Raw genomic sequence first — 13,677 nt, 5'->3', positions numbered from 1 at the left:
ATTTATTTCGTGTCGTGTCGCGGGTCGTGTCGCGTGTCGTGTTGAGAATTGCCAGCCCTAATTCCTAGGTGATTTCTCGAAAATACCAACGAATTACCGAGGAAACAAATAAAAAATATTTATTAGTTATTATTATTATCATATTATTATTAATTGTTATCATAAGAATTCTTACCATTACTATTATTATTACTATTATTATTATTTTTATTATTAACAAGATTATTATTACTATTATGTATATTATAACTATTATATTTTAATTATATGAAACCGTTTAGTTTTTTATTACGATTTTCGTCAATTATATTAAATATTGTCATATTTTTATTATTATTACATTTATAATTAAAAGTGATAATATAAACAATCTTATGACAATTGGAAATACCGTCATTTTATATTATTATTATTAATATTATCATTATTTTTATTTTCATATTATTATTATTATTATTATATACATACTAAAAGTAATCCTAATGTTAAAAATAACAAAACTAATCCGTTGGAAATGTGTAGGAACTTCCATGGGATTTTCTAGGACTAATATTTGTTTTTCATTTTTTCGAAGTTCAAACGTAGTTTTTTTTTCGTTCCATATTATGTACAACTTTTATTACACACTAAATACTTTTATCTTACAGAGTCATACGTATTATACACATACATAGCCATACATATGAACACATACATATAGATTTAGAATGGCAAACAAATATTTTAAGTAATGAGTTCTGATGGTGCACACATATGTATGTATTTTTATATTGTGTAAAACTTGGTGAAATAAAGTAATTCATGTATAAGGTATTCGGAAAAACTATAGAACGAAAAAAGCACCGCTAAAACATCAAAAAATGAAAAATTGATTATGTTCTTAGGAAATCCCTTGGAAATATGTAGGAAATACCCAGGGATTTCTTACACAACATAAATTTTGTCACTAATCCATTGGAAATGCATAGATATTTCCAAGAGATTTCCTGAGGCCAAAACCCGTTTTTTACCTTTTCGAGGTTCAAACGTTGTATTTTTTGTTTCATATTTTGTACAACTTTGTTATACATTATATACTTTCATCTTACCAAGTTATACATAGTATACACATATACACACATATCAATTTATAATGGTAAAGGAATGTTTTGAGTACTGGGTTCTGATAGTGTACACACATGTATGTATTTATATGTCTGTATATAGCTTGTCGGAATAAAAGTAATTCATGTATAATGAAGTTTAATAAAATATAGAACGAATAAACGGTGTTTGAGCATAAAAAAATGAAAAATGAATTATGTTAATAGGAAATCGCTTGGAAATACGTAGGAAATAGCAATGAATTTCCTACACAATACAAAATTTGTCTGGAAATACATAGGTATTTCTAAGAGATTTCCTAGGACTAAAAGTCGTTTTTTATTTTGTCGGGGTTTAAACGTTGTTTTTTTCGTTTCATATTTCATACAACTTTGTTTTATATTAAATACTTTCTTATTCATTTAAATTTGATACATACATATATGCATGCGCTTGCACCTTCATAATTTATTACTCAAAACATTCATTTTTATTCTATATTTATATTTGTGTGTGTATGTGTGTAACAAAGTTGTACAAAAAAAGAAACTAAAAAAATGGCGTTTGAACCCTGAAAGATGTAGAAAGAAATTGTTTTCTTAGGAAATCCTTCGGAAATTCCTACGCATTTCCGAGGAAAATGAATATTATTTAATATTTTCCAACTATTTTATATTGTAATCTACATCTTTCAACACATATTTAGATATGAAATTATTATTATTATTATTATTATTATTATTATTATTATTGATACATATATATACATACTAAAAATAATCCTAATAATGGTGTTATTTTAATCAACGAAAAAGGGTGCTTAAGCCCCGAAAAATAATATTTTAAATAACCATGTAAACTAGAGGGAATTCTATGCGCTGTTGGCGCTGTACATAAGGAAGCATACGATAATATTGATGACATTGCAATACATATATGAAATTGAGGTTGAACGTGGCCATACAGTGACAGTGATGATTACGTTACCAAAAGACTATTACGCTTGACGAGTACATTACTAAACGATATTTTCTGGAAGGCATACTAAACCTACGAACACATTATACGTATGGATGGATGTCTTTAGGAAGTTCCTTGATGTTTCTTTTGAGTTTTTTGATAACCTCTTCGTGTTTCTTTCTCATTTCATGCATGATTTTTAGCATCCTACCGGCCTCGTAGTTGGTTTCAAACACGATTTGTTGCATCGTCAAGTAGTTGTTGTATGATGGTTTTGAGGTCATCTCCTCCATAAGTTTTTTTTTTTTGTACTTTTGGTGCTCATGGACTTCTTCCTCCATGTTGGTTAACGAAAGTTGCTCTGCTTCTTCGTGAGAGATGAGGTTGTTGAGGATACTTTTCATTTCTTGTGGTTTAATTTTTTTGTGTTTGTGATCGATGTCTGTGATGTGTATAGTACGAGAGTATGAGAATGTTTGATGAATAAACGTTTACTTAAGTAGGCATATTGAAATTTAATACGGTTTTGTAGTGGTTGTTGGGTATTTAATGTAAGTATTAATTTTTGAGAAGACGATGGAATGTGATGTGAGTTGTGGCGGCAATTTCAGAGTTATGTGTTAATTAGAAATTTTTGGAAGGTCTTTGGAGTTGTGTATCATTTATTAAGCATTGAAGGTTAGTAGTTTGCGATTCGTTTATCGTAAGTGGTTGGTATATATAATTTTATGCATAATGATTATATCATTTGCTATATATAATTTTTTACATAAACATCTATTTTATTTAACTATGTACATTAAAACTATTTAACTACGTACATTAAAACTATTATACAGCGAAGGTGCAAGTGGTTTGCACGTGGATATCAGACGAAAAGTCAGTGGATGTATCCTTCATTTTGTGCTTATATTTACCAATTCTTTTGTGGATGTCTCCGAGTGTAAACGAAAAGTTGTCAGTCATGGATTGGTCATCGGCTTTGGCCTTTTCAAATATTTTGTGTAGTATCTGTATGTCGGGATCTTCTGTGTTGTTCACCATGTATGACCGGATGTTTTCATCGAGGCAAAAACTTTCTTCTAACTTTCCTTGGGCAACTTCAATCAGATTTCCGATTTCCCTAAGGAAATCGATCATAACAGCGAGACTTTTGTTGAAAAGTGTGGTTTTCATTTTTTTTTTTTGTATGGTGAGTGAAAGATTTGTAGGGATTGTTTTTTGTCTGGAAGTATTTTTGTTTATGTACATTATATAGTGGAAGTGTATTGTTTAGATGTCCATGTGTAAGTTTTCCCTTTTCATAGGTGTGGTTATTAAACATCTATATAAAGGTATTTTGAGACTGATGTGGCGTGTCATCATATCACTTAGTTGTTGAACCTATGATATGTTAGACCTACAGATGTACGCTATCTGCAAAGGGCGGCAATATTTAATTATTTTCTTAATAAAATTTGTTTTTATAGTTTTGGCTTTTATTTGGTGTTTTTGACAATAACTTAGTTGTAATTAATATGAGTTGTTGTAATGGAGTAATTTGTTGTAATTTTTTTTTCGTTTTGCATGGTATTAACTTTTATTATGTGAGAAAGTGTCAATAAACCATTCAGTTATGTTAATAAGCAACTGTCTTTGTGGGCCGTTTAATAAACTGTTCACTTGTGGGTCGTTTATAACTATGTGACAAATTGTTAATAAACCATTCAGTTGTGGGTCGTTTATGAAAAAACGTACATTATTATAAGTTAACTCATTGTCGTTGCGTATTTCACATAACTATTTATCATACAAAATATTGCATTAATTATTACATTATAGTAGGCTGCGAACACAAACGTCATCATCAGTTAAGGGTTTAACTACAGAGAGTAGTATAAAAGCTGAAAGCAAAACACTTTTTTTTTACATAAGTGTAACATATTTTACATAACTATCTGTCATACGAAATACTGCCTTAGTTATTACATTATAGTAAAGCCAACACAAACTCCATTATGAGTTAAGGGTACAACTACAGATACTATAATAGCTAGAACACCAAAGTTAAACATTTTTTGTACATAGCTGCAACATGTTATATACCATTAGTATTTCTTTTATGATCAACATCCGAAGAAGTGAGGTCTATTCCATTTTACGGGCGGCTTTTCGTTTTGTAGTAACTGTGTCTGCATTTATAATTAAATATATTCACCATTTTGGCGATATGTATTTACCCTTATATATATGTACACTAGAAATGAAAATTTACCTGGATTTTCAAACGGAAGTGATCTTCTAACATTTTGTTTACTGTGTTGGTAGTTCTGAGCACTTTCTTCATTAGTATTTTTTGAAGAAGTTGGACGATCAGGAGGTGGTGTTGTCATGGAAGGTGGTACTTCAGAAGGCGTTTTTTCGATATTTGTAACAATGAATCGAATGTTGTTGTCCTTTGATGTATTTGTCATGCGAATTTTCATTTTTCTTGGAGTTCCTAGTAAAGAGACAGCAATTGGTGGTACTTCCTTTCTGTCATCTGTGTTGTTGTCTGATCTGAGGTTATCTGCTGTTGTGCATCTGCTGTTGTGCCTAGTAATTCCTGTGTTGCATTATCAGACAGCACAACAGTCATGGAATGACTTTCATCTTTAATAACTGCATTCAATTTAAACCTGCATGTGGGTAGAAATGAGTTATTGCTAAGCTTCCATATTTTTCTTTTATTAATTAATTGATTTTTTCATTGTCTGATGCTTACGTGCTACATGGAGACTCAAGTATTCCATCTGATGGACAAAACCAGGTTTTCCCTTGTTTGAAAGTTGTATTTTTGCATTTCGGACATTGAACATGGTACCAAGAGTCTGAGAAGATATATTCAATTATGCAAGCCTTTGTCGTAAGAGTTTTGTCCTATATAACATACAGACGTATATAATCTGCTTAAAAGTATAAACATGATATTTTTTTCTTGTGTGGACACATATATACATGTAGGTGTAACATACCGAAAGATCAGAATGACTTTTGTCGAGTATTTTCGACAATTGTATTGGAGGATCTAAAAAAACAGGTACCTCAGGTAATGTATTGTAACTGCAATCCGTGAATTAAAAGTATTTTAGAATGTAATGTATTTTATCAATGTGCATTCTTTATGATACCTGTCCATTAGTAGTTTCATTTCTGGAATTGGTGGGTTTATGTATAGATGAGTAGCACTACTTGTTCCAAGTCATAGTGCTCCTGTATATTTAGTATTCAACATAATACACAAGCAAATAATTGTATTTTTAAAATTATTAATGTAACAACATTTTATACGTAGTTACCTGCGTAAGTAGAGATCTTTATGCTGGTTATGGCGACTATGACAGGTGCAGGAGCATTTTCGAGAACAACACGATCAAACTTTGAAGACACACTGGTGAATTCCTTCCATAAACTTATTGCAATGTCTTCACCGCTGATGTTCATAGGTTTGACACATGTTAATAACATATTACGGTAATACAACTGAAAAAGTACTTACGAATCATTTTTTAGTATCAACAACAGGTATGGTTCACTATCTTTTTTCGTGCAGTTGATAAGCTTGCTGAAGAAGCAACAAAATCTGCAGGTAAAGTTATTTAATTGTTATTAGTGTATGTAAGGATTTTTTGTATGTTACTTGTTTTATTTGTATGAATAGTAACACCTGCATGTTGATCTTTGTAATCTGGTATCTGTGTTTTGGAAACAAAAGAAAACCAATGTTTTGGAATAATGGCAGTGTCTGGAAGAGGTGTAATAGAGGATGCTGTCCCAACAGCCATGTAGAATTCATTATTGATCCACTTTTGATAACGATCCGGTACTCCACATCCATACTTCTCAATTGTGTAGCATCTAGAAGGAATGAGAACGGATTGTAGAAAGCCTTGATCTTTTCTTTGTCTCAGAATCTGAACAGCATCACCCTTGTACATAGTGGAGATTGTATATAGGGTTAATGTGTGTATAGATTAGAAGAAGAGGTTGGGATGGAAGTTGATAACTTACATTTTTGTCAACAGCCAAGAACCATGTCTCATGATTTCTAATCTGTGGTGTCCACATACGCAAGATTCGTACCTAAAGCGAAAAATATTGTTATAATTTTATTGTCTTTGAAGAATGTATGTTGGTAATATAAAGTTGTTATGAAAAAAGATTTATTTATATACCTGTATTGTTGTTCCCGGACACCCATAATGCAATTCTGAGATTGTTGTTGTTATTTGAGACATGTCTGGAATGGTAGTCAACAAATAATATAAACATCATTTCTGAATGCAGCAGTAAATATTATGTTTTATGAGGCAGTCATGTAAAAAAAGCTAACATACATGCATCAGGTTGATGTGTGGTGTCATAGTTAACAATGAATATAAGTATGATTTGTGAGTGTAACAATAAATATTAAAAGTAAGAAACATGTATTAGGCTGTTGTATACAATTATAAAAGCTAAATATGTATTTGACCTCTGAAGTATTAACTTTCTGTAGGAAGTCTCTGAAAACAACATTTTTTGTTTTATTATTTGCAGTGTTTTCATCAGAATCTATAAGTATTTTCACAGAATCTGGAGAGGTAGCACGAGACAATGCGACATAAAGTTGTCCATGTGTGAATACCGGGTGAGGCAGATAAATTCCAATTTTTTTTAAAGATTGCCCCTGGCTTTTGTTGATAGTCATAGCATAACAGACTTTTAATGGAAACTGTTTCCTAACAAAGGTAAAAGGTATATCAGGGGCTTTATGAATAAATCTAATTCTGGGGATTAAAACTTTGCTCCCAATGGAAGTCCCAGTAATAATTGTTGCCTCAATAACGGTGGACAATAACTGTGAAACCATCAGTCGTGTGCCGTTGCATAAACCTTCTTTTTGGTTTATGTTCCGAATCAGCATAACAGGAGTGTTGATTTTCAATAACAGTGAATGCACAGGTATGGAAGGGAAGGTCAAGGCATTCAAATACTCTAATGGATAGAAAGTATTAAACTCTGTACTTTGGTTCCCATTGAACTCAATACTGTCAGCACTTTCATACATCTTTGAATCACCAGGACTTCTCTGCAAAACTATATCATTTATTTTTTGGATTGTTTTGTTTTTTGGACAAACTATTGCTCTAGCAGACAGAGTCGAAGCAGAGGGTTTTTTCAGAATATCAGCTCCATAAACAAAGTCTATAAGGCTGTGTAATGCGTTTTTTGTTGGAGGTATGATCAGTGACATAGGAATCTCAACCCATTTGGTATTTGTCTTATCGCATGCATCAATTTCACCAATGAGTCCATCCCTAATTTGAAGTAACCAGGATGCAAACTTTGAGATACCTAAATGACTATCAGATGAGGTGGACAGGTTTTTAAGCCGCATATTATCTGTCAATTTATACAAACTGAAATATGGCCATAAGTACGAGTTTGGCAGCGTAAGGGAGATAGTTTCAGAGGGTGTGGTCTTTGGCGACACAGGTAATGTCTGACGAAAGTCTCCTCCTAATAACATCGACATACCACCAAAGACTTTACTTTCACATTCAAGGATATCTCTCAAAGAATGGTCCAACACTCAAAACAATGTCTGTCACTCATGGGAGCCTCATCCCATATAATGATGGAAGTTACATTCAACAACTCAACAAGCATTGTCTTTTTTGTAATATTGCATGCAACATTATCAGTAAAGTCAATTGGGATTTTGAACCTGGAATGAGCAGTTCTTCCTGATGGAAGAAGCAGAGATGCTATACCAGAAGCAGCAACAGCAAGAGCTATTTTTCCTCTTGAACGGAAATAAGCTAGTATTGTTGTCCACAGGAAAGTTTTACCAGTCCCTCCATGGCCATAAACGAAAAGCAACATCTGTTGGCTTTTAGCTTCTGCAGATTGAACAACATTATAGATGTTCAGCTGCTCATCATTTAGAGACGACAACATCTGTTGGTGAGTAGCTTTCAAAATGTCCTTATCGTACGTTGTCTCTTCTAAAAAAAGTCTATTTCTTAACATAGCAACAGTCTCCTCTGTAGGTTTGGGCAAATGAAAATCAACAACAGATTTTGAAGGTGTAGATGACCTAAGCACATGATCCAGTTCATATAAAACCATCTGCTGTACGTGCAAATCATCTATACTTACATCAACACCAGGATTTGACATCTTTATATTGTGTACCAAATCATCACTCATTTTCTTCCATCCAAAATGCCACAAACACATAGGATCGTTAACATCACATAGAAGGAGCAGATAACAAAATAAAGAACGAAGCTGAGACGATGTAGCCCATTCAGAAGCCTCAGTAAAAGCGTCCATCCACTCTCGATCTTCCCCTATTAGACCTAACGAATCACAGGTAGCTCGAAAATCAGAGTACACAGTGCCAGAGACAGTACGAACTTCTTCATAAGACCTACAACCTTTTTGATGACAAAGCAACATTCTTAAGTAAAATAACTCTCCAGCAGATGGATGAACAAAGATAAGTCTACCTAATGCATGAGAATTACAACGTTTCCTTCTCTTCCAAGCTTTTGCCTGTTTGTCCCACCAGTACTTAGTAGGATATGAGCTATATGTAAGATTATGACCAGTTCTATCCCACTTATTGTTATCAAACCAACCTAACAACAAACTGCTTCCAAAGATGGGATCGTCAACAACCTGGTTAATACTAATGTTTTCTTTAAACAACACAGATTGCATATTTGGCAAATGTACAGGGAGTATGACAATTGACGGATCTCGGTCATGAATCGGAAAATCAAGTATACGCCACGCGGCTTCATGAGGGCAGAGGAAACGGCCATCGATGTAGTTCTTAATCTCATCAATGACAGGAGGTTCTACTGAAACAGAAGATCCAGAAGTGTGCACATCTCTCTGAATAACAAACCTAACACGCTCCATTCCCTTCGATACATATTTGAACAGATACTTAATCATCATGTTCCACCCACAATACTCGACATTTATATGTGCATTGAAACGACAACACAGTCTTTTGTTATACAGGACAATGAACCTGTTGTCTATTTCTACACCTGTTTCTAACCTATGGACCGCACCAGATCGCCTTTTATAATGTGCATAACCATCCTTGTCAAAAACTGTATCGTTACGGAAATTTTTTGGGAATCTTTTCTTACACTTACCATCCTTCATACATGGGGACTTAGTATTTAGCAAACCACACGGTCCATGTACAAGGCATCTTATAACTGTCTGATATAATAATGGCTCCAAAATAGGGTTAGGTAATTCAGCTGTAATGTAAGCATCAATGGCAGATGGTTCCTTTATCTTGTGGGAATCTGCTATCCATATGAGCACATGACAATGCGGTAAACACCTTTTCTGGAATTCAATAGTATATAGATCTGCCAAAGAAAGAACCGTTAAAAAAGGAAAACTAAATAGTAAACACAATAAAATTTTTAAAAAAGGAAAACTAATTAGTAAATAAAATATAATAATCTAAATTCACTAATGAACATACGAAATTATAGCGAATATATTTTTTAAAAGAACATTGTTAAAAATACAAAAAATATTTAAAAAAAAATTAATCAGTAAATACAATATAACAATCTAAACACAGTAATGAATAATCGAAAATATAGGGAACATATTTTTTTTTAAAAATATTGTCACAGAAAAAAAAAAACTTACAGCGAATATATTTTTTAAAAGAACATTGTTAAAAATACAAAAAATATTTAAAAAAATTAATTGGTAAATACAATATAACAATCTAAACACAGTAATGAATAAATGAAAATACAGGGAACATATTTTTTAAAAAAGTATTGTCACATAAAAAAAAAATAAAAAAAACTTACAGCGAATATATTTTTTAAAAGAACATTGTTAAAAATACAAAAAATATTTAAAAAAAATTAATTAGTAAATACAATATAACAATCTAAACACAGTAATGAATAAACAAAAATACAAGGAACATATTTTTTTTAAAAATATTGTCATAGAAAAAAAAAATTACGTGCTGAAACAGGACCGAACGTCTTGTCAGATTTCAAATAACTAATAAAGGCAATAACTTTCATATGGAAAACACGTGAGATTATGTCTGCCCTGCTCGGAACATCAAACTGGCGATGCATGTCCATGTACCTGCTGATTTCTGGCCAACCAACATTACACGTAAATGTTATAAAATACTGTGGATTCCCATATTCCCGACAAATAGAAAGGGCATCCTGATAATGACTGTACATATACCTTGGACCACCGACGAAAGATGGTGGTAAAATAACACGCTTACCAATACTTCTACCATCAGTATCACCACGTGATATGACATCGTAAATAATACTAACATATGCTGATCTTAGGTGATTTTGATTTTGTTCATAAAAATCAAGCCGCGAAAGTTCAATACATGCATATGCGTCAACTAAATATTGCTGGAATAATCTACATGAATTTAGCACAACAGAATATATACCATTCCTTGCATGTATTTGGTAAGAATAATACATGTTGATACTAAGATTCCTAGCCTTCGAACCAACCTCATTTAAAAGCTTCAACCTTGGGGACCAACCATCCTCACCATAGGGAAACAAAACAGGATACTGCAATGGCATGTAGCTAGGATGAAGTTTACTAATCCTACGCGGAGGACCACTTTTTGAATGCACAACTATATCATATGTACTGCCAACTGCGTCTTCACCAACGACAATACAACCCAAACTACCAGGGGCGGAGGGCCATACAGACGATTAGGAACATCATTAAAAAGACGAACTGCATATTCAGGTAAGTTTCTTTCAGCAGCAATATCTTTTGCACATTTAAAAGTTCTAACATATTCATTATGAGCTGTAAAAAGATCCATAAGAGCCTCAACTATTGTTGAATCTAAACAGCCATTTTCATTTTTTGGAAAAGCAGAGAGCCTATTATGCAATTCATGGTCTGTATCAACAATATACAATTGCAAAAACTTTGGTCCTTTTTCATCAACAACATCAAAAGCACCAATCCAATGACAAACCTGACCAGAAACTTTGAATACATATGGACCATCCGCCCTATTAACAGTGTCATCCACCTTACCTCCAAAAGACATCATGCTAAACATACTATTATAAGCCCTTATGTTTTTGATGAAAGGGCGAAAATCAAATAGAGCAAGCAACAATTTAGGAGGTAGAAGTGGATACGGTAAAACAACAGAACCAGATTTACAACACCGCGTATAGGCAGGGCAATCTGGACGTGACAAATACATAACCCTTTCATCAAACCAGAAAAAAACACTACAAAATCTACAAACAAAGGTGCAATCGCCGATATCATCGTAAGAAGGCAAAAGTAAAGCATCGTTACCAACAGAAGAACAGGACCCTTTTTCGGAAGACAGAAGGCCAGTTAAATGAGGAGAAAAACGGCGTTTAGAAGACGAACCTACATACATGATATTATAGAGGGAGGATCACCAAAACATACCTAAAAAATGAACCTTGTAAGGGAGAAAACGAAAGCAGCAAGCAAAAACAAAGGAAAATGACTCTTGTAAAGGAAAGGACGAACGCAGCGAGAAAACAAAAAGCAGAAGGAAGCAAAAAAATAAGATCAAAAACAAAAAAAAAACGTAATAAATCTCATTGGTGGAATGTGAGGCGGCAAGAAAATGAGATAAGAAGGAGCGAATATAAGAAGTTTAGTATTCAAAATAAGAAAAAAAAAGTTCCGTGTGAATTGATGAAAGAGAAAAAAGTGGACTGCAGCTAAACTTTTTAAGAATTGATGGTATATATAATAATTTTAATTAAATCTATTGATAAATTTCTAAAAAGTGTTTGCGATCAATCAAAGTTCATAATAATATTATAAAAATGTTTGTAAAGATATTTATAAACAAATGTTTCGATTTCCTTGGTATTTTCTCGGTATTTCCGAGGACTTTCCTAGGAAACGCCTAAATTTTTTGAAAAATTTATATCCTAAATATAGCATCCTAAAAAATTCAACCATTTTCAGTTCCCCCCAAATGCTCTCTTTTCCCGGTTTTAGGCTTACCCCCAGAAAATTGTGCCACATTGCAATCTGATCTCTCTCACCTCCTTCTCTTTACACACACTCTCTCTGATATCTCTCATCTCGTTCTCTTCCCCCCTTTCTCTCTGTTTTTGACCTAGCCGACCCTCACAGCCACACCACAACCCACCATTAAAGGCGGTTTGGTGCATCAGTCGATCCGTAACCCTCCGCCACCATCCAGTCAATGTCCGGGTAGCGAGTCCGTTCTCCAGTCTCTTCTTATGTGACTTCGTCTTTCTGCGTGTCACCGCCTCGACACTTATGAGATGATCATTAACACTTTATTGAGGTCTTTGATTTTTTTTTGTTCTTTTTTTCTTTTGCAGTTGATGCAGTGTAAGGTCTGTAAGCTCATATATTCATTTATCTTATTGTCTAAGTATGTAAATGTTATTTGGGGGGAATTAAGAGTTTGATTTATTTCGGTTTGTCTTGTAGTTTCAATGGAGAACCTCTAACCCCATAGAAAATCAACTACCTGAAGCAGTTTCCTGGCCGTAAAAAATAAATCAAGGAATGATTTGGTAGTAAATGACTTAAGCTACCATTTATGTTGCAGCAACCAAGCAAGGGATGGATTGCCTTTATGCTTGAAGTGTTATTGGTATAGATGTCAGTAAAAACTTCATCCATCTAGTTTTCTTTATATAGTTTATGCAAATGTAAAAATTACCTCTTTAAGTTGTGTTTTCTTATAGCATCCAAGAATAAATTTTGCAGGAAAGATGCTCAAAAGAGTGTGTAGTGTTGGTTGTTAGTAATGAATTGATCAAAAAACATGGGAGAAAAGAATCATAGGATACGAAAGGGTAAAACAATCATTTTTAACATTCAACTGTTTATAATATGCTCAGGTACAAGCTGAAGTTGAAACAAATACTACAACAAATTCATCAAGTTGCATCAATGGTCTTCTTTAGTTGACAAGGTATCATTTGTCTTTATTTACATTCCACATCCACTAAACAGGAATGTACAAAGGAATGGAATCCAATTCCATTCCATTTCAGCTCTTTTTTCCAATTCCATTCCATTTCAACTCTTTTTTGGTTTTGAAGGGCAATAGACTTCTTGGTGGAGCTGTTCTGTAACTTATACCAACATCAATGTAACTTATACCAACATCAAGGCTGGTCCATGCAACAAACTTGCAATCTACCTAATGATCCTTATATTATTGTTGTAAACACTAGCTAGTACCTTTGAAAACCATTATCTTATTTTTGTGTTTCAACATTTATATTATGTTTGTTTTTAAACCTCTATTTAGAAGTTATGTTGTAATGAAGAATATTTTGGATTTATGTTTATTGTGTTTGTACATAAACTTCAAACATAATCTGGTCATTTGTATTAGATTTTTTTTTCTACATTTTGGACAAGAAAAGAATCTGGTTTTGTTTGTGTTTATTTTGATTTTTTAAAAAAAAAAAATTAGATTTCCTCGGAAATGCCTAGGAAAATTTATTCTAATAGTGTCACTAAAAACTGTCGCGAAAACTGTCAAAACAAATACTTCCTAGGAAATTTCTCGGAAAA

The 13,677-nt window shown here is 33.0% G+C and overlaps 1 protein-coding gene across 1 annotated transcript; it reads right to left on the bottom strand.

Annotated features, from left to right (window-relative positions):
* Nucleotides 1-7,617: 7,617 nt before the first annotated feature.
* Nucleotides 7,618-11,512, bottom strand: LOC111890077 (uncharacterized). Its single transcript, XM_023886234.1, has 4 exons — nucleotides 10,809-11,512; nucleotides 10,602-10,716; nucleotides 10,201-10,493; nucleotides 7,618-9,478 (listed from the first exon to the last, which is right to left on the bottom strand). Exons 1-4 carry the CDS (start codon nucleotides 11,510-11,512, stop codon nucleotides 7,618-7,620), a joined length of 2,973 nt encoding a protein of 990 aa, XP_023742002.1.
* Nucleotides 11,513-13,677: the final 2,165 nt, after the last annotated feature.

The sequence above is a fragment of the Lactuca sativa genome, chromosome 3 (genome assembly GCF_002870075.4).
Source record: "Lactuca sativa cultivar Salinas chromosome 3, Lsat_Salinas_v11, whole genome shotgun sequence".
Taxonomy (NCBI): domain Eukaryota; kingdom Viridiplantae; phylum Streptophyta; class Magnoliopsida; order Asterales; family Asteraceae; genus Lactuca; species Lactuca sativa.
The sequence above is the reverse complement of the archived record's forward strand: the minus strand, read 5'-3'. Positions and strand labels throughout refer to the sequence as shown.

What these genes read in the sequence shown, in the direction of transcription:
- LOC111890077 (XM_023886234.1), bottom strand. Translation starts at nt 11,512, where the DNA reads ATGTATGTAGGTTCGTCTTCTAAACGCCGTTTTTCTCCTCATTTAACT. An exon ending in GGTTGAAGCTTTTAAATGAG is followed by an intron (nt 10,494 to 10,601) that starts GTTGGTTCGAAG and finishes AGATTATTCCAG; the next exon opens with CAATATTTAGTTGACGCATA. An exon ending in GGTTGGCCAGAAATCAGCAG is followed by an intron (nt 9,479 to 10,200) that starts GTACATGGACAT and finishes TTTACTATTTAG; the next exon opens with TTTTCCTTTTTTAACGGTTC.